The sequence below is a fragment of the Loxodonta africana genome, chromosome 2 (genome assembly GCF_030014295.1).
Source record: "Loxodonta africana isolate mLoxAfr1 chromosome 2, mLoxAfr1.hap2, whole genome shotgun sequence".
Lineage (NCBI taxonomy): Eukaryota > Metazoa > Chordata > Mammalia > Proboscidea > Elephantidae > Loxodonta > Loxodonta africana.
Genome location: NC_087343.1, coordinates 43086760 through 43109203, shown reverse-complemented (window position 1 = coordinate 43109203; position 22444 = coordinate 43086760). Strand labels below are relative to the sequence as shown.

The 22444-nt window shown below is 38.9% G+C and overlaps 1 protein-coding gene across 2 annotated transcripts in view; it reads right to left on the bottom strand.

Moving 5' to 3' along the window:
- The window catches only part of WDR70 (WD repeat domain 70), a 364451-nt gene that overhangs the window by 12981 nt on the left and 329026 nt on the right, over positions 1-22444 (bottom strand). For both annotated transcript variants that reach the window (XM_010588101.3, XM_023545427.2), the window contains 2 exons: positions 21340-21456; positions 16608-16770 (listed from right to left, as the gene is read on the bottom strand). In XM_010588101.3, coding sequence (XP_010586403.2) covers positions 16608-16770; positions 21340-21456 — 280 coding nt within the window. The remainder of the gene's footprint in view (positions 1-16607; positions 16771-21339; positions 21457-22444) is intronic.

Genomic DNA, 22444 nt, shown 5'->3' with positions numbered 1-22444 from the left:
TGCTGTGATGCTGGAAGCTATGCCACTGGTATTCAGATACCAGCAGGGTCACCCACGGAGGACAGGTTTCAGCTGAGCTCCCAGACTAAGACAGACTAGGAAGAAGGACCCGGCAGGCTACTTCTGAAAAGCATTAGCCAGTGAAAACCTTATTAACAGCAGCGGAACACTGTCTGATACAGTGCTGGAAGATGAGCCCCCCAGGTTGGAAGGCACTCAAAAGATGACTGGGGAAGAGCTGCCTCCTCCAAGTAGAGTTGACCTGAATGACGTGGATGGAGTATAGCCTTCGGACCTTCGTGTGCCGATGTGGCACGACTCAAAATGAGAAGAAACAGCTGCAAACATCCATTAATAATCAGAACCTGGAATGTCCGAAGTATGAATCTAGGAAAATTGGAAATCGTCAAAAATGAAATGGAATGCATAAACATTGATATCCTAGGCATTAGTGAGCTGAAATGGACTGGTATTGGCCATTTTGAATCGGACAATCATATAGTCTACTATGCTGGGAATGACAACTCGAAGAGGAATGGTGTTACGTTTGTCAAACAGAACGTTGCAAGATGTATCCTGAAGTACAATGCTGTCAGTGATAGGATAATATCCATATGCCTACAAGGAAGACCAGTTAATACAACTATTATTCAAATTTACGCACCAACCACTAGGGCCAAAGATGAAGAAATAGAAGATTTTTATCAGCTGCTGCAGTCTGAAATTGATCGAACATGCAATCGAGATGCACTGATAATTATTGGCAATTGGAACTCGAAAGTTGGAAACAAAGAAGAAGGATCAGTAGTTGGAAAATATGGCCTTGGTGACAGAAACAATGCCAGAGATCGAATGATAGAATTTTGCAAGACCAATGACTTCTTCATGGCAAATACCTTCTTTCACCAACATAAACGGCAACTATACACATGGACCTCACCAGATGTAACACACAGAAAACAAATTGACAACACCTGTGGAAAGAGACGATGGAAAAGTTCAATATCATCAGTTAGAACAAGCCTAGGGCCGACTGTGGAACAGACCATCAATTGCTCATATGCAAGTTCAAGCTGAAACTGAAGAAAATCAGAGCAAGTCCACGAGAGCCAAAATATGACCTTGAGTATATGCCGCCTGAATTTAGAGACCATCTGAAGAACAGATTTGATGCATTCAACACTAGTGACTGAAGACCAGACGAGTTGTGGAATGACATCAAGGACATCATCCATGAAGAAAGCAAGAGATCACTGAAAAGACAGGAAAGAGAAAAAACCAAGATGGATGTCAGAGGAGACTCTGAAACTTGCTCTTGAGTGTCGAGCAGCTAAAGCAAAAGGAAGAATTCATGAAGTAAAAGAACTGAACAGAAGATTTCAAAGGGCCTCTCAAGAAGACAAAGTAAAGTATTATAATGACATGTGCAAAGAGCTGGAGACGGAAAACCAAAAGGGAAGAACAGGCTCGGCATTTCTCAAGCTGAAAGAACTGAAGAAAAAATTCAAGCCTTGAGTTGCAACAGTGAAGGATTCCATGGGGAAAATATTAAACGACGCAGGAAATATCAAAAGAAGATGGAAGGAATACACAGAATCATTACAGCAAAAAGAATTAGTCGATATTCAACCATTTCAAGAGGTGGCATACGATCAGGAACCGATGGTACTGAAGGAAGAAGTCCAAGCTGCTCTGAAGGCGTTGGCGAAAGACAAGGCCCCAGGAATTGATGGAACATCAATTGAGATGTTTCAACAAACAGGTGCAGTGCTGGAGGTGCTCACTCGTCTATGCCAAGGAATATGGAAGACAGCTTCCTGGCCAACTGACTGGAAGTGATCCATATTTATGCCTATTTCCAAGAAAGGTGATCCAACCAAATGCAGAAATTATAGAACAATATCATTAACATCACATGCAAGCAAAATTTTGCTGAAGATCATTCAAAAACAGCTGCAGCAATATATTGACAGGGAAATCCCAGAAATTCAGGCTGGTTTCAGAAGAGGACGTGGAACCAGGGATATCATTGCTGATGTCAGATGATGGATCCTGGCTGAAAGCAAAGAATACCAGAAGGGTGTTTACCTGTGTTTTATTGACTATGCAAAGGCATTTGACTGTGTGGATCATAACAAACTATGGATAACACTGCGAAGAATGGGAATTCCAAAGCACTTAATTGTGCTCATGAGGAACCTTTACGTAGATCAAGAGGCAGTTGTTCGGACAGAACAAGGGGATACTGATTGGTTTAAAGTCAGGAAAGGTGTGCAGCAGGGTTGTATTCTTTCACCATACCTATTTAATCTGTATGCTGAACAAATAATCTGAGAAGCTGGACTATATGAAGAAGAACGGGGCATCAGGATTGGAGGGAGACTCATTAACAACCTGCGTTATGCAGATGACACAATCTTGCTTGCTGAAAGTGAAGAGGACTTGAAGCACTTTATTAATGAAGATCAAAGACCACAGCCTTCAGTATGGATTACACCTCAACATAAAGAAAACAAAAATCCTCACAACTGGACCAATGAGCAACATCATGGTAAACAGAGAAAAGATTGAAGTTGTCAAGGATTTCATTTCACTTGGATCCACAATCAACAGTCATGGAAGCAGTAGTCAAGAAATCAAAAGACGCATTGCATTGGGCAAATCTGCTGCAAAGGACCTCTTCAAAGTGTTGAAGAGCAAAGATGTCACCCTGAAGACTAAGGTACGTCTGACCCAAGCCATGGTATTTTCAATTGCATCATATGCATGTGAAAGCTGGACAAAGAATAAGGAAGACCGAAGAAGAATTGACGCCTTTGAATTGTGGTGTTGGCGAGGAATATTGAATATACCGTGGACGGCCAGAAGAACGAATAAATCTGTCTTAGAAGTACAACCAGAATGCTCCTTAGAAGCAAGGATGGTGAGGCTGTGTCTTACATACTTTGGACATGTTGTCAGGAGGGATCAGTCCCTGGAGAAGGACATCATGCTTGGCAGAGTACAGGGTCAGCAGAAAAGAGGAAGACCCTCAACGAGGTAGACTGACCAGTGGCTGCAACAATGAGCTCAAGCCTAACAACGATTATAAGGGTGGCACAGGACCGGGAAGTGTTTCGTTCTGTTGTGCATAGGGTCGCTATGAGTGCGAACTGACTCGATGGCACCTAACAACAACAACAACAACCCTCAGTTGTTTAGTGATCAGAATCAGTACATTTTAAGAGTTAAGGGCACAGCTTGACCCTGAAGCCAGACCACCTGTGTTCATATCCCAATTCTGCCATCTGCTACCTGTGTGGCTTTGGTCAAGTTGTAAGTCTGTTTCCTCATCTGGAACAGTAATACTACACACACACACATTTTTTTTAAACAAGCATGTAATAGAATAAATTTAATTAAAATGTCACTTCATAAAATAGGCATATTAAAAATGTACGTATAATACATTTGGTAAAATAACATACATTAAATAAAAAATATCAATTTGCTAGTTTTTAAAAAACCCTAGAGGAAACTATTTTGTTACGTAAATCTTTTTTTTTTCCCCACTATGAATCTCTATAATTTATTCTGTAAGTTTGAACTGTCTTAAAGAGGAATCATTTTTTATTCATTTTAAATGATTACTTTGGTACATACTACCAAACTTTACTTTGCAAAATAATCACGTGGGGCACTTCTTAAAATGCAGACTGCCAGTCCCACTCCCACAAAATCTAATTGAGTTGGTCTGGGGTAGAATCCAGAAATCTGCATTTTTTAAACCCCTCCTCGCCCAGTCAGTTCACAAAACCACTTTGAGAAACACTGGCATCTACATAGGAATATGGTGGACATATGTCTACACAGGAATTCAGTTACCTAAATATAACTCAGGAAAAAAGTTACATTTTTCTCTTTATTGGTTTATGTCTCCTCCTGGCACAAATAGTATATAAACCTTCACTTCACTTACTCACAGGGTGACCTCTTTAAATCTTGCCTACTAACTCACCATGACTTTAAATGGATCCTTTATAGGTGGGAACGATATTTTAATGAGCTCTTGCACACACACACACATACATCCACGTATCCTGTATCAGAGAAGACATACACGCCGAAAATTAAATTGACTGAACCAGCAATAAAAGCAGTTGATCTGGCAAGAAAAGTGACCATGGTTGACAGAGCTGTCAGGCTGGCAGGCTGCTGGCCGGGGTCCAGGCTCCCACACACATCTATCCCTGTCTGATGTGTAAGCTAATAGCATTCTGGATCTACATCCTGCCCACTCCTCAGCCAGCTCCTTGTCCCCTCCCTCCAGCAACAACTTTTAACATGAAATTGAAACTGAATCTGCCCGCCTGTAGCTGAATGACAGTCCTCTGTGATTCTGCTCTGGTTTGAAACGTTCACGGCTATTACATTGCTAGTGCCAGGAATGAAATTTAAACACCCAGTCAACAAACGTAAAGGGTTCAAAGGCTCTTCGTTATCATCACTGGAGAATGAAGGTGAGTCTATGTCACAGGCAGGCGGGTAGATTTGTGTGATGTCTAATTGTGCTTCTCTCTGATAAAGTGAAATACAGTAAATCTTCATTTCATCACTGACATAAGTCAATTGCAGTGAAGACAAACAACCAGACACACATTCTCAATCACAGTGACCATTATGAAAAGATCCTATTAAATATTAGCTTCCCTTCAGACACTTTGCCACTTGGCAGTAAACAGTATACTCCAGCAGGTAAACACAGGAGAAATAACACAGCAATTCTGGCTAACAAATTACATGCCACGGACAGCCACTGCCATGAACTTAGTTAGTATACAATAAATGTAGTGACAAGATCAGGTGGAAGGAAAGAGATGGAAACAAAATGCAGCGGCAGAAAGGTGTATATTAAGAGAGAGCGCGGTCTATGGAAAGCTCATTAGATTAGGAATCAAGAGAACTGACAGCTAGTTCTAGTTTCAGACACTTAATGTTAGTTGCAAGTCTATGCTTCAGTCTCCTGACACATAAGGAGAGGATATGACCATACATGTTCTATCTACCTTGAAGAGTTGCTGTTAAACTAGCACATTATTCAATTATAACTAAATTGCCTACAATACAGAAAAATATCTTCAGGTAATGGTCACAAATCAGCAAAAATACTTTCAGCTGCAATTAAGTCTATGAAAATATTAATTACCAATTACAAAAGAGTCAGAAAATCCAAACAGACTATTTACCATGAGGGAATGGGAAAGAAAGGAGAAGGTTACTAAGGAATTACTATTCACACTTCACACCACAAAAGCACCAGGCTTTGATAGTTTCACATATGAATTCTAGCAAATCTTTACAAAGTAGACAAATTTAATGGCATGCAAATAATTTGAGGGCATATATAGAGAAGAAAAGTATACAGAGCGCTTTATGAAGCCCGGCTAACACTTGACAAAGATTACACCATCACCATGCGAAGGTTCTACAAAAAATGCAAGAATGATTCAGTATTAGGAAATTCAGTAATATAATGCATCATATTCATTGGTAAAAGTAGAAAAATCATATGATACTTCTATTGAGATACAATGAAGGAATTCAATAAAATTTAGCATCTATTCCTAATGGACGTGCCTCTGGCCTTTTAACTTGTTTTCTTTGCCTGAGCTGTTCTTCCCCCAGATATCTGTATGGCTTGCTCCCTCATTTTCATTCAGGTCAAATATAACTTTAGCAGAGGGTTCTACTTTGACCATCATGTCTAACATAGCAACCTTTCCTTCCTTTGGATATTTTATGTCCTCTTCTTCCTATTTTAGCTTTCTCCGTAGCACTTACTGCCATCCAACACTTACAGATTTCTAAAGGTTACGGCCAAGAAAACGCTACGGAGCAGTTCTGCTCTGTAACACACAGGGTAGCCAAGAGCCAGAACCGACTCAACAACAACAGGTTGGCTGGTCACTGCCTACTAGAACATAATATTCATAATAACTTCTATATTATCACATTCTAGAAGAATAACTGGCACATAGTAGGAGTCTTGTAAATCTTTGTCGAATGAATAAATAAAACAGAAAGAGATTCTTCCTTAATATCTTGTATGTTTGTGTTTTAAAATTTTATCATGCTGTATGGGGAAATACCACTAGATTAACAATACAAAATTGCCAATATCTGACTATTTCTGAGCTGCAAAAATGACAATTACATATGGTTCAACCTAACAGAATCACTCTTGTTAAAGTTCAAAATGAGAAAAGAACATACACTACCAATAATATTATTTAACTTTGTTTTGGCATAAAAATTAAAAAGGTAGAGGTAAAAGTATCATTATTTGCAGATGACATAATTCAATACATGAAAAGCTCAAGCAAATTCACTAACCATTATTTCAAATAATAGGGGACGACAGTAAATAGCTGGATACGAAATATACACACCCACACATACATAAATGTGTAGCCATACTGTGTTCCTTTATACAAAGGAGTTACAAATTCAGTGAAAGAAAAGCCCTTATTTACAATAGCACAAAAAGATAAAATAACTGGAAATGGACTTACATAGAAATGTGAAAGTTTTATATAAAGAAAAATTTCAAAATATTTTTGAAGGCCATAAAGAGATGTGACTAAACAGGCAATCCAAGATGCTGGACTACATGAAGAAGAAAATGGCATCAGGATTGGAGGAAGACTCGTTAACAAACCTGCGATAAGCAGATGACATAACCTTGTTTGCTGAAAGCAAAGAGGACTTGAAGCACTTACTGATAAAGATCAAAGACTACAGCCTTCAGTATAGATTACACATCAACATAAAGAAAACAAAAATCCTCACTACTGGACCAATAAATGGAGAAAACCGAAGTTGTCAAGGATTTCATTTTACTTGGATCCACCAATCAACACCCATAGAAGCATCAGTCAAGAGATCAAACAACGTATTGCGTTGAGCAAATATGCTGCAAAAGACCTCTCTATAAGTGTTAAAAAGCAAAGATGTTGCTTTGAGGACTAAGGTGAGCCTAACCCAAGCCATGGTATTTTCAGTTGCCTCATATGCATGCAAAAGCTGAACAACGAATAAAGAAGACCGAAGAAAAACTGATGCCTTTGTATTATGGTGTTGGTGAAGAATACTGATTATACTAGGGACTGCCAGAAGAACAAACAAGATCTATCTTGGAATAAGTACAGCCAGAATGCTTCTTAAAAGGGAGGATGGCAAGAGTTTGTCTCACGTACTTTGGAAATGTCATCAGGAGGCACCAGTCCCTGGAGAAAGACAACGTGCTTGGTAACGAGATGGACTGACACAGTGGCTGCAACAGTGGGCTGGAACATAGCAACCACTGTGAGGATGGTGCAGGATTGGGCAGCGTTTCATTCTGTTGCACATAGGGTCACTGAGTCGGAATCGACTCCATGGCACCTAACAACAACAACCCTGCTCTTGTGTTTAAAAATCAGTTGTTATAAAATCCTACCTTACTACCATAGATGAGTGGCACCTCCAGCACTGCATCCATTTATTGAAACATCTCAATTGCTATTCTGTCAATTCCTAGAGCCTTGTTTTTCGTCAATGCCTTCAGTGCAACTTGGACTTCTTCCTTCAATTCCATCGGTTCTTGATCATACGCTACCTCCTGATGGTTGAACATCAACCAATTATTTTTGGTACAGTGACTCTGTATTCCCTCCATCTTGTTTTGATGCTTCCTACATCGTTCAATATTTTGCCCGTTGAATTGTTCAAAACTGTAACTGGAGACTTGAATTTTTTCTTCAGTTCCTTCAGCTTGAGAAATGCCGAGTGTATTCTTCCCTTTTGGTTTTCTAACTTCTGGTGTTTGCATACATATCTTATTATAATACTTTGTCTTCTCAAGCTGCCTTTGAAATCTTCTGTTCAGCTCTTCATCATTTTTTTTCATTCACTTTAGCTACTCTACACTCAAGGGCAAGTTTCAGAGTATCTTCTGACATCCATTTTGGTCTTTCTTTTCTGTCTTTTTAATGACCCTTTGCTTTCTTCAAGTATGATATCCTTGATGTCATCCCACAACTTACCTGGTGTTCGGTCATTAGTGTTCAACGCACCAAATCTATTCTTGAGATGGTCTCCAAATTCAGTTGGGATACACTCAAGGTCGTATTTTGGTTCCCATGGACTTGTTTTTTTCTTCAGCTTCAACTTAAACTTGCATAGGAGCAATTGATGGCCTGTTCCATAGTTCACTCCTGGTCTTGTTCTGACTAATGATACTGTGCTTTTCTTTTTCATCGTATCTGTCCACAGATGTAGTCAATTTGATTCCTGTGTTTTCTGTCCAGTGAGGTCCTTGTGTATAATCGCTGTTCATGTTGAAAAAAAGTATTCGCAATGAAGAAGTCGGTTGGTCTTGCAAAATTCTATCATGTGATTTCCAGTGTCAGTTCTATCACCAAGGCCACACTTTTCAATTACAGATCCTTCTTCATTTCCAACTTTCGAATTCTAATCATCAGTAATTATCAATGTATTTCGATTGCATGTTTGATCAACTTTAGATTGCAGAAGTTGGTAAAAAATCTTCAGTTTCCTCATCTTTGGCATTAGTGGTTGGTTTTTTTTTTTACATAAATTTGAATAATATTCTTATTAAGTGGTCTTCCTTATAGGCCTATTGGATATTATCCTATCACAGACAGCACTATACTTCAGGATAGATTTTGAAATGTTCTTTTTGATGATGAATGCAACGCCATTCCTCTTGAATTTGTCACACCCATCACAGTAGACCATAGAATTTGTCTGATTCAAAATGGCCAATACCAGTCCATTTCAGCTCACTAATGCCTAAGATATCCATCTGTATGTATTTCATTTTTGATGGCTTCCAACTTTCCTAGATTCATACTTCATACATTCCATGCAGCTATTTCTTCTCATTTTAAGTTGCTGCACATCAGCAAATGAAGGCCTCAAAAGCTTGACTCCATTCATGTCATTCAGGTTGTTTCTACTTTGAGGAGGCAGCTCTTCCCCAATTGTATTTTGAGTGCCTTCCAATCTGAGGGGCTCATCTTTCAGCACTCTATCAGACGATGTTCCGCTGCCATTCATAAGGTTTTCAATGGATAATTTTTTCAGAAGTATACTGCCAGTTCCTTCTTCCAAGTCTGTCTTAGTCTGGAAGCTCCACTGAAGCCTGTCCATCATAGGTGACCATGCTGGTATTTGAAATACCAGTGGCATAACTTCCAGCATAACATCAACATGCAAGCAACCGCTGTACGACAAACAGCAGACAAATTGTGGACCTAAATTGATATATACATGTAATTCGACTCCATTAAAAAATAGCACTAAGACTTTTTGGGGGGGGAGGGGGTGATTAAAGTCATCAAAACATAAGAATAGATGGAAAAATTCTGATAAGGAGAACAATGAGGGTAGGCAGCCATATCATAATGGAAACCGTTTGATATTGATACTTGAAAAGACAGGCCAATTAACAGAACTAAACAGAGAGCCCAGAAATGATTAAAAAAAAAAACATATGGAAATGCTGTATGTGTAATAAAGGTAGCTGTCTTAGTTATCTAGTGCTGCTATAACAGAAATACCACAAGTGGATGGCTTTAACAAACAAATTCATTCTCTCATAGTCTAGGAAGCTAGAAGTCTGAATTCAGGGCATCGGTTCCAAGGGAAGGCTTTCTCTCTGTCGGCTCTGGAGGAAGGTCTTTGTCATCAATCTTCCCCTGGACTAGGAGCTTCTCTGCACAGGAACCCCAGCTCCAAAGAATGCACTCTTCTGCTGGTATTACTCTCTTGGTGGTATGAGGTCCCCCTGACTCTTTGCTCACTTCTCCCTTTTATATCTCTAAAGAGACTGACTTAAAACACAACCTAATCTTGCAGATTGAGTCTTGCCTCATTAACATAACTGCCTGGAATCCTGCCTCATTAACATCACAGAGGTAGGATTTATAACACATAGGAAAATCACATCAGATGACAAAATGGTGGGCAATCATACAACACTGGGAATCATGGCCTAGCCAAGTTGACACACATTTTTGGGGGACACAATTTAATCCATAATAGTGGCCACCAAGTCAAACTGATTCCAACTCATAGTGACCCCATAGGACACGGGGTAGAACTGCCCCATAGAGTTTCCAAAGCTGCAATCTTTATAGAAGCAGACTGCCATACTTTCTCCCACAGAACAACTAGTGGGTTTGAACCACTGACTTAACCACTGTGCCACCAGAGCTCCTTAATAATGGTGGCATTTCAAGTCAATGAGGAAAAACAGATTATCCAAGAAAAGATGTTGCACCAACTGGCGAATAATATAGAAAAATATTAAGTTGTAGCCCTACCTCATTCTCTTCACTAAAATAATTTCAGATGAAAAAAAAACTAACATTAAAAAATGAAAGCAAAAAAATTTTAAATGGAAACATGGCAAAATTTCAAGAGTAATCTTGGGATGTAGAGGCCTTTTTTAAGTAAGATACACCCAAAAAGTCAGAAAAAAATTCTAAATCTGACTACCTTAAAAAATTTTTTTTTTACGGGAGGCATGGGAAAAATACCATAGACAAAGTAAAACAAAAAACGACTAAGAAAAAAAATTGTAATACATGGCATACAAAGGGTTAATCTTCTTTTAAAAAATATTTTATTTTTGTTGTTGTTGAAAATACACACAGCAGAACATACACCAAAACTTTCTATATGTACAATTCAGTGACATTGATTATATTCTTTGAGTTGTACAAACATGCCCTCCTTTTCTGAATTGTTCGTCCCCATTGACATTAACTCACTGCCCTCTGAGGTTCCTATCTAAGCTTTCAAGTTGCTGTTGTCAATTTAATACCATATAGACAGGTCTTTAAAAGTGTACAATGCTCAAAGCAGGCATTCTTATTAAGCTAAACTATTGTTTGATTTAAAGAAGACTTCAGGAGGTATTTCAGGGCTAATCTTCTTAAAGAATTCTTACAAATCAATAAGAAAAAAAAAAAAACCCACTCAACCAACTGAAAAATGGGCAAAAGACATGAATATAAAATTCACAGGAAAACCGGTTTTTAACATATGAAAAGATGCTCAATAATTTTAAATGTAAGTGAAAACTAGTTACAAGAAGTCACCTATCAGATTGGCAAAGACGAAAGTATTAGCATATACTCTAGCAAGGATGAGGGCACTCATATATCAGATAAGTTCATTAAAAAGTCACTTTGGAGGAAAATTTGGCACTATTTACACAATTTTAAAATGCAAAGAGCATTTGACTTGGCAATTCTATTTCAAGAAGCTTTGCACATGTGGGCAAATATGTATGTCTAAGGATATTAATTTCAGCATTGTTTATGAAAGCTGAAGAATGGAAACAATGCAAATATCCTTAAAAAGGATATTGCTTTAGAAAAGTATTACATATCTATATGTGGAATATATAAAGTATAGAGAATGAAATAGAAATGTACAGATGGACCTGGCCCCAGTCTCCAAGATGTGTCTCTTTTATTGCTTTGATTCTTAGCACCACAGTAATGTTTCACATTCCCAAAAAATAAACACAATATGAGAAAAACCAAAAAGGAATACATATGAAAACTGTATTACAAATGACTAATGGGATGGAAGAGAAAAGATCTAATCTAAATAACTTTGGAAAACAATACGCTGACTGGGTACTATAAGACTAATGAACTGGACACAAATGCTGTAACCTAGTTAGGAAAAGCATTTCTCACAGGGGTGTGGTGTTGCAATTCTGAAACTACTTTATGTGCATAGAATTGGACAAATAAGTAAATATATGTAGGTAATGAAATCTGGGTTTCTCACTATTGGAAAAAGAAGTTATAAATAAGGAAAAGAGAAATGCTAAGTGAACTCTATGGAAATGGACTGAAATTGGAGGCATCAGTATAAATTCATGGATGGATAAATACACACAGAAATACAGGTGTGTGTATAATAAGAGTAGATTAGTATGTTGGTGTTATTAGGTGCTGCTGAGTTGGTTCCAGCTCATTACGACCTGATGTACAACACTGCCTGGTCCTGTACCATCCTCACAATTGTTGCTATGTTTGAGCCCATTAATTGCAGCCACTGTGTCAATCCATCTTGTTAAGGGTCTTCCTCTTTTTCGTTGATCCTCTACCTTACTGTCACCAAGCATGATGTCTTTCTCCAGGGACTGGTCCCTCCTGATAACATGTCCAAAGTACGTGAGACGAAGTCTCGCCATCCTTGCTCCCAAGGAGCACTATGGCTATACTTCTACCAAAACAGACTTGTTTGTTCTTCTGGCAGTTCATGGTACATTCAGTATTCTTCGCCAACACCATGACTCAAAGGCTTCAATTCTTCTTTGGTCTTCCTTATTCATTGTCCAGCTTTCGCATGCACAAGAGGCAACTGAAAATATCATGGCTTGGATCAGATGCACTTTAGTCCTTAAAGTGACATCTTTGCTTTTCAACACTTTAAAGAGGTCTTTTGCAGCAGATTTACCCAATACAATACTTTGTTCGATTGCTTGGCTGTTGCTTCCATGGGTGTTGATTGTGGATTAAAGTAAAACAAAATTCCTTGAATATTTTCTCCATTGATCATGATGTTGCTTACTGGTCCAGTTGTGAGGATTTTTGTTTTCTTTATGTTGAAGTGTAGTCCACACTGAAGGCTGTAGACTTTAATCTTCATCAGTAAGTGCTTCAAGTTCTCTTCACATTGAGCAAGCAAGTTTGTGTCATCTGCATATTGCAAGCTGTTAATGAGTCTACCAATTCTGATGTCATGTTCTTTTTCATATTGTTCAGCTTCTTGGATTATTTGCTCAGCATAGAGACTGAATAAATATGGTGAAAGGATACAACCCTAACACACACCTTTCCTGATTTTAAACCACACACTATCCCCTTGTTCTTTTCGAACGGCTGTCTTGGTCTGTGTACAGGTTCCACACGAGCACAATGAAGTGGTCTGGAGTTCCCATTCTTTGCAATGTTATCCACAATTTGTTATGATCCACACAGTCGAATGCCTTTGCAAAGTCAATATAACACAGGTAAGTATCTTTCTGGTATTCTCCGACATCAGCAACGAGATTCCTCATTCTACAACCTCTTCTGAATCCAGCTTGAATTTATTGTCAGTTCTCTGTCAATGTACCGCTGCAATCATTTTTCAATTATCTTCAGCCAAATTTTACTCACTTATGATATTAAGGATGTTGTTTGATAACTTCCACGTTTGGTCAGATCACCTTTCTTTGGAATGGGTACAAATACAGATCTTATCTAGTCAGTTGGTCAGGTAGCTGTCTTCCAAACTTCTTGGCATAGATGAGTGAGCCCCTATAGCACTGCATCTGTTTGTTGAAACATTTCAGTTGGTATCCTGTCAATTCCTAGAGGCTCATTTTTTGCCAATGCCTTTTGCACAGCTTGGACTTCTTCTGTTAGTACCATCAATTCTTGATTACATGCTACCTCCTGAAATGGCTGAATGGTTACCAGTTCTTTTTGGTAAAGTGACTCTGTGTATTCCTTCCATCTCCTTTCAATGGTTCCTGTGCCGTTCAATACTTTGTCCATGATAAAAAAAAAAAAAAACCCGTTGCCATAGAGTTGATTCCAACTCATAGAGACCCTACAGAACAGAGCAGAACTATCCCTTAGAGTTTCCAACAAATGGCTGGTGGATTCGAACTGCCGATCTTTTGGTTAGCAGCCAAGCTCTTTAACCACTGCACCACCAGGGCTCATAAAAAATAGAATCCTTCAAAATTTAAAGTCAAGTTTTCCTTCAGTTCTTTCAGTTTGAGAAATAACAACCACGTTCTTCCCTTTTGGTTTTCTAACTCCAGGTCTTTGCATACATATTTCACTATAATACTTTACTTTGTCTTCTCAAGCTGCCCTTTGAAATCTTCTGTTCAGCTCTTTTACTTCATCATTTCTTCTATTCTCTTTAGCTACTCTATGCTCAAGGGCAGGTTACAGAGTCTCTTCTGACATCTATTTTGGTCTTTTCTTTCTTTCCTGTCTCTTTAATGACCCTTTGCTCTCTTCATGTATAATACCCTTGATGTCATCCCACAACTTGTCTGGTCTTTAGGAATTAGTAGTTAGTCTCAAATCTATTCTTGAGATGGTTTCCAAATTCATTTCATGTTCTGATTATTAATGGATGTTTGCAGCTGTTTCTTCACATTTTAAGTCACTGCACATCAGCAAATGAAGGTCTCGAAAGCTTGACTCCATCCATGTCATTAAGATCGACTCTACCTTGAAGAAGCAGCTCTTTCCCAGTCCTCTTTTGAGTGCCTACCAACCTGAGAAGCTCATCTTCCGGCACTCTATCAATCAAGCTTCTGCTGCTATTCCTAAGGTTTCACTGGCCAGTTTTTTGAGAAGTGGACTGACAGGGCATTCTTCCTAGTCCATCTTAGTCTGGAAGCTCCACTGAAACCTGTTCATCATGGGTGACCTTGCTGGTATTTGAAATACCAGGGGCATAGCTTCCAGCATCACAACAACACACAAGCCACTACAGTACAACAAACTGACAAATGTGTGACGGACAGGTTAGTATACATCCATACATTTCCTAGGTTTGTCTGCTGAGAGGGTCTAGAAGCAATGACACTCTAGGAGGACTAAGCAAACCTAAAGATCAGCTCTTGGTTTCTAAACACCATTCTCCAATGAAAGGATTGATTTTAGGGTTGAGGCAAGAAGAATAAAGATAAGCCTGGAACACCTTGTAGTGCTGGAAATTAAGGAAGTCCTCAGAAAAAATAGGGTTTTTGAAAGAAGACAGGAGCTATTCTGAAGAAGATTCTATTGGCCAAAGCTGGAACAATGTGAGCAACAAAACAAATAATGACAGTGTCAGATTTTAACCAGTAGACTAGAATAAGTATCTGAGAGTCCATACAAAAAAAAAATTAATAAATACATGTGGAAGGAACAGCTCTTCCTTTCAGCAGAATTACATGTAGAAGAAAAGAAAAACCAAACCTGTTGCCGTTGAGTTGATTCCGACTCATAATGACCCTATAGGGACCCTATAGGACAGAGTAGAACTGCCCCATAGAGTTTCCAAGGAGTGCCTAGTGGATTCAAACTGCTGACCTTTTGGTTAGCAGCCATGGCACTTAACTGCTACGCTACCAGGGTTTTCAGAAGAAAACAGGGAAACAGAATCACCATTAGGCAAACACACAGTAATATTTGTTGCAGGCAAGATCTAATCATGGATGTTTAAATTAAAGAGCAAAAATTTGAGGAGAAATAGGACCTGCATAGTTTAAAAAAATGTCGTCCAAAATATTTATTAACTAAAAATGGTTTGATAGCAATTTTACAGTAGAGAATCCTGGCAGATGTAACCTTAACCAGTGACCGAAGTTAACATCACCAGTAGTAAGACACAGGAACACCATGAAGCCCTAGAGATGATGCACCAATAGGGATTCAGCATACTTCCTATGTCATTTTTGCCAAAAATGCAAGTCATCATTCCAATTATAAGGAAACATCAGACAAACCAAAACTGAGATAACATCTACAAAAGAACTCACTAGTATTCATTGAAAGCATTAAGGACATAACAGACAAGAAAGCACAAGAAATTGTTACGACTGGAGTAGACTAAGGAGGAATAACAAGTAAATGCAATGTGTAATCCTGGATAGAATTCCAGAACTGTAAAAGGACATTAGTGGGAAAATTGGTGAAATTCAAATAATGTTTGTAGTTTAGTTAATAGTATTGTACCAATGGTAATTTCCTGGCTTTGATAATTGTACTATATAGCTACAACAACGCACTGAAACATACCACCAATCATGAAGACAGCACAGAACCAGGCAAGGTTTTGTTCTGTTATACGTAAGGTCACCATGAGTTGGAGCTGACTCTATGGCAACTAACAATAACCATGGTTACGTAAGATGGTAACGTTAGGGGGAGTTGGGTGATGAATATACGTGAACTCTCTGTATTATTTTTGCAACTTTTCTGTAAGTCTAAAATTAGTTCAAAATAAAAAGTTAAAAAACTGAAAATTGTACATTAGTATCTTCCTTTAATGTAAAGAAATATAGCTCATTCCCTTAGCTTGACATGTTCACCCACACTAAGCTGAGGGAATCTGAGTGGGCAGGATTTACTGGATAGAGTTACTTATATATATATATAGCTCTATAAGTAAAAGTCAATTAATCTTTAATAACAAATCTATAAACTGCTCCCCTTCAATTATTTTGAACCTTCCTCAACTAAGATGAAAAAAAATAAAAAGATGATACGTACACGCAATAGGGTTTTTTGTTTGTTTTTTTTTTTTTAATCATAGGTAGAATGGGCTTTACATATGGCTTATACTAGGCTCTAACTCTATTGTAACTGGTCTTGTTTAAAAATTCACCATTTTAGAGTCTTAAGATACAGACAAAATCCTAAGCTTCAGGATGAGTACCTGATCTATTTTTCAAGCTCAAGAATGAAATGAGAAAGGGAGAAGTTCCCAAGTCATTAAACATAACAATTTCTCTACTTAAAAAAAAAAAAAAACTATTTCGTTACTTGGAATATGCTGGAGAAACCCAATATGGGTTGTCTTCAGCTGCTTTGGCATGCCGCAAAATGGCTTCCCGGGGGTTGCTGTCATCGGTCTTGTCCAAAGCAATGTTTTTCACAATGTATGAAGACAGAGTGCCCCCATGGGTTCCAACCCGGCCACCACGACCTGTTTCAAAGGAAAAAGCAAAAAATCAGAAACTGAATGAGCATGACAATACATAGGTATACCTTGAATACTCTGTACTTGGTTGACAAGGTTGAGCATCCTTCAGTACTGGCTTCAAAAGTGGCTTGTTGCAGGAATGACATCTTTGTGTGTGTGTGTGTGTGTGTGTGTGTGTGTGTTTTAGGTGAAACTTTACAGCACAAATTAGTTTCTCATTCAAAATTTATACACAAATTGTTTTGTAACATTGGTTGCAATCCCCTCAATATGTCAGCACTCTCCCTCTTTCCCTCTATACCCAGAGTCCCCATGTCCATTCATTCAGATTTCCTGTCCCTTCCTGCCTTCTCGTCTCTCCTTTTAGGCAGCTGTTGTCCATTAGGTCTCCTATGCTTAATTGAACTAAGAGCCACGTTTCTCACATGTGTTATTGTTTGTTTTAGAGGCCTGTCTAACCTTTGCTGAAAGGTGGACTTTGGGACAGGCTTCGGATCTGAGTTGGCAGGGTGACAAAGGACCATTGTTTCAGGGGTCCCTCCAGTCTCTGTCAGTGCAGTAAGTATGGTCTTTTTCTTTTTTTGTGAATTGGAATTTTGTTCTGCATTTTTCTCCCGCTCTGTCCAGAACCCTCCATTTTGATTCCTGTCAGAGCGGTCAGTGGTGGCAGCCGGGCATATTTCTTCTCGGCTGGTGAAGGCTGTGGTTTGTGTGGTCCATTAGGGAATGACAACATCCTAACTGGCAGAGTGGGGTCAGAATTTCAGGTTTACTGAATTTTTCTGATTTCATATAGAATTAAAGTTTGAGCACTATGGGGCTTTTTCAGACATTGGTCTGAAGTATACAAGTCTCAATGTTACTTGAGAATGGTCCTTTCAACTTTCATTTATGATGATTACAACCAAACTACCAAACCTTAACTTCCCCCATAATATTTCTAAATGGGAAGAGACATTCTTTGATTGTTATGTCTTTGTTACATAATTTAATAATGATGCCAATGTAGGAGGAATTACAAATAATTTCCCATGTCTATGCCGTGGTTTATGCCTTAAAAAATTCCTCAGGTATGAACATTTGAAAGTCAATAAATAAAACTAACAAATATTCATTAGATGCTATTGTAGCTTCAAACAAACATATCTTAGGGGTTACCATCTTCCAAGTACCTCATAGGTATTTTCCTGAGTGTTATGTTAAAAAAAAAATAGGGTGAATGCACTGATCTACACATTTTACTGTTTCTAGCAGATAGAAAGCTCCTTAAAGGCAGGGTATTGTTCCCTGTTGGATCCCCAACAGCTAGCACAGTAACTGGTACTCAAAAAATGTATGATGTTTTTAGGAAAATAAATACATGGAACCCATACCTTACACCACACATAAAAACTAATTCAAAATGGATCAAAGACCTAAATATAAAGCCCAAAACTATAAAGATCATAGAAGAAAAAACAGGTCAACACTAGAGGCCTTAAACAGGATACAAACCATAATGAACAACAGACTCTAGACTATAAGCTAGATAACTGAGATCTTCTAAACATTAAACTCTTATGCTCATCAAAAGACTTCACAAAAGAGTAAAAAGAGAACCTACAGACTAGGAAAAAGTTTTTGGCTATGACAAATCCAACAAAGACCTAATCTTTAAAATCTATAGGAAAATCCAATACCTCTACAACGAAAAGACAAATAATCCAATTAAAAAATGCGCAAAGGAAACGAACAGACACTTCACCAAAGAAGACATTCAGGTGGCTGACAGACACATGGGGAATGCTCAAGATCACCAGCCATGAGAGAAATGCAAATCAAAACCACAGTAGATACCATCTCACCCTGATATTACTGGCACAAATTAAAAAAACAGAAAATAACCAATGTTGGAGAGGCTGCGGGGAGCTTGGAACTCTTATTGATTGCTGGTGGGAATGAAAAATGGTACAGCCATTTTGGAAAACGATATGGTGCTTCCTTAAAAAGCTAGAAATAGAAATATCATATGATCCAGCAATCCCACTCCTAGGAACATATCACAGAGAAATAAAAGCAATCACACGAATAGATATATGCATGCCCATGTTCACTGCAGCATTGTTCACAATAGCAAAAAGATGTAAACAACTTAAGTGTCCATCGACAAACAAATAGATAAACAAATCATGCTGCATACACACAAAAGAATACTACACAATGATAAACAACAATGGTGAACCTGTGAAACATTTCACAACATGGATGAATCTGGAGGGTATTATGCTGAGTGAAACAAGTCAATCACGAAAGGACAAATATTGTATGAGACCACGACTAAAAAAACTCATGAAAAGGTTTACACACAAAAAGAAACAATCTTTGATGGTTATAAGGGAGGGGAGGAATGGGGAGGGAAAAACACTAAATAGACAACAGATAAGTGGTAACTTTGGTGAAGCGTAAAACAGGACACAATACTGGGGAAGCCAGCACAACATGACCAAGGCGAGGTCATGGAAGCTTCATAGACACATCCAAATTCCCTGAGGGACCAAATTACTCAGCTAAGGACTGGGGACCATGGTCTTGGGGGACATCTAGCTCAACTGGCATAACATAGTTTATAAAGAAAATGTTCTGTATTCTATTTGGTGAGTAGGGTCTTGGGTCTTAAAAGCTTCTGAGCGGACATCTAAGATACTCCAGTGGTCCCACCCTGTCTGGAGCAACGGAGAATGATGAAAACCAAAGACACAAGGGAAAGAATAGTCCAAAGGGCTAATCGGCCACAACTACCAAGCCCTCCACCAGAGAGAGTCTAGCACAACTAGATGGTGCCCAGCTACCACCACCAACTGCTCTGACAGGGATCACAATAGAGGGTCCCAGACAAAGCTGGAGATAAATGTAGAACAAAATTCTAACTCACAAAAAAAGACCAGGCTTACTGCCCTAATAGAGATTGGAGAAACCCCCAGAGTGTGGCCCCTGATACCCTTTTAACTCAGTACTGAAATCACTCCTGAAGTTCACCCTTCAGCCAAAGATTGGACAGGCCCATAAAACAAAAGCAGACTAAATGGACACACCAGCCCAGGGGCAAGGATAAGAAGGCAGGAGGGGACAGGAAAGCTAGTAATGGGGAACCCAAGGTCAAGAAGGAGAGAGTGTTGACACATCCTGGGGTTAGCAACCAATGTCGCAAAACAATATGTATATTAATTATTTAATGAGAAACTAATTTGCTCTGTAAACCTTCATCTAAAGCACAATATAAAGTAAATAAATACATGGAAAGCCAAATAGTACTAAAAGATCAACTTCGTAATTCTAGATAAGTGATGAATAAAAAAGGCAGGAAATAATTCATGGCCAAATAATTTGTGTGGCAAGTAACTATTATAGTACTTAGAGAAGTGAGATAGCTCCTCAGGCTCAGGTAGTTGAGGGAGTCTTCATGAAGGAGTTGGGACTTAAGCTGAACTCCATTTGGAAAAGCTTAGAAGACAGAGAAGGTTATTTTCAAGGAGCAGAATGGTTTAAATAGTAGAGAAGAAAGTTCAATGAGTATTTGGGAACAGGAGTGAACCAACAGCCGTATCAGAAGATCAGAGTAGGAGAGAAGTGAAGTATAAAGCTACAAAGGTGGGTTAGAATCAGACTTTAGAGAATCTTAAATCCCTGGAAATGCAACTGGACAGAGGGGAGCTTATGAAGGTTTGGGGACAGGAGCAACATGAAAGCTAGAAGAGTTAGGGGTAAAAGCAGTACGTAAGATGAATGGAGGCAGGTGGGGAGGAGAGGAAGTGACTTCAGATAAGGTGTCTCAGAAGGGTTTTGCAATAGCCCAGGCAAGAATATTATTTAGGAACTTTATTAGGACAGTGGCAGAGAGAATGAAAAAATACTTCAGATAGATACGCGATATGTTTTCAACACAGAAAAGGCCAAATGGATGCAAGCCCAGAACTCACACAAATGAACAAGTCAAAAGCTTGGGAGCCTAAAACAAATGGACACTACACAGGTGATAACAGGAAACAGAATTCTAGGGAAAGTATGTGCTGTATACTACAGCCAATGCTGTCTTGCTTTTTCCTGGTATCTACTTTCTTAAAAATCCTAAGAACTTTTATGCATCTTCTAGTGAAATGGGAAGTTTCATTTTATCAACATAGAACTAAATGATGGCTACTTTCTTGCCTTGTGTGAAGTCAAAATGCCCCATGTTGTAAATTCTGCCAATTTAAGTGCATTGGTTTTAAAACTGGGTTCCAAGAGACTCAGAGTTCCAAGTTACCTAAAAGGCTAAAGTTGGAGACCAAGCAGGTGGGGCTCCAGGCTTCCTCCCTACTTCAGGATAGCAGCTCCATTTTTATCAGTTTTATACACTGGGATTCCGCATCAGATCTTTGTTTAAGAAAAAAGTTCCTTGCTAGAAAGAAAACGTTTGAAAATGACTATCTAGAAAGATCTCTCTAAAGACAAAGAAGCATCCAGATCCAAAACGTCTCCCCAGTTCTACATCAATTCCGTACCCCAGCCCCTCCCTCACCCGCCTTTGCAGGTTACTATTTGGATCACAGTCACCTGGGCCTGCTACAGGAGGTTCGGGTTTGTGAGACTTCAGGGGATCCAGTCTGTCCTTCTCCAGCTGTTTCCTCGTACTCCGCTGGCGGGGCTCACGGAACATAGGCAAGGCATGAGCTACAAGAAGTCACATTTGAAAAATTTCATTATAATAATAACCTTTCCATCCAAAAACATAGCTCAAGCATGACTAATTGAAAGATGAAATGGAAGTCATAATGACAGCCACGTCTAATAATAAAAGACAGTCTTACTGTAACGAATTAGCCAATTTTGTTTGAGACCAGACTTATTGTTCACCTCTTCTGGCAGCTAATGGCACTCAGGAAAAACTGTTACATACTGTCATGGAAACATTGGTGAGGCTCCCCTTTCCCAAAGCATGGGCAGCAGTTAAGACTTAATTTCTGTAGTTTTGAAAAGAAACAGTTAATGGGGCTGGCTTTTATTTTTTCTTACATAACCCAAATGTGAAGAATGCCAACAGTTACATGGCCAACAGCTTGCCTGTCAGTCCTAAAGTTTCCTCAGATGTCTCATAAACACTGAAATCACTTCACACGTTTCTGAAATGTGACCACCTCTCAGGAGGAGTTGACAACACTGAGTAACCGGAAGGGAGGAGCACTTATCCCACTGAAACCAGGATAAAGGTTTTTTTGAATGCAGAGGGGTACCTGACTCTCTTGGCATGGTGACTTGATGGGAACTTATCTCTACTTCTTGTATACGGTGGACGAAACATGAGAATAAAAACCAAAGTAATACTAGACCACTCACTGTTAGGTGTTTACTCAATGTCAGAGTTAAATCTCAGAATATAAACAAGAAGCCATGTAATATTCGGGGGATGGGGTGGATTATTGGGGAAATATTAAATAAGCTTTACATGCAGATTAAAACCTCTTTTAAAAGGGAAAACTTTCCCCAGAGGGATGGGAGGAAGAGGGTGAAGGAATAATAAGGGTTTAAAGAGATTTTAGAATAGGAATGATGGAAATATCTGTAACACCTCAAAAACTCTGCCAGCATTCCCCTCGACCCTGTACCCCTGCTGCCAGCTAGGGCCAGGATCGTATCATTCACCAGCAAAACATGCCTGCCT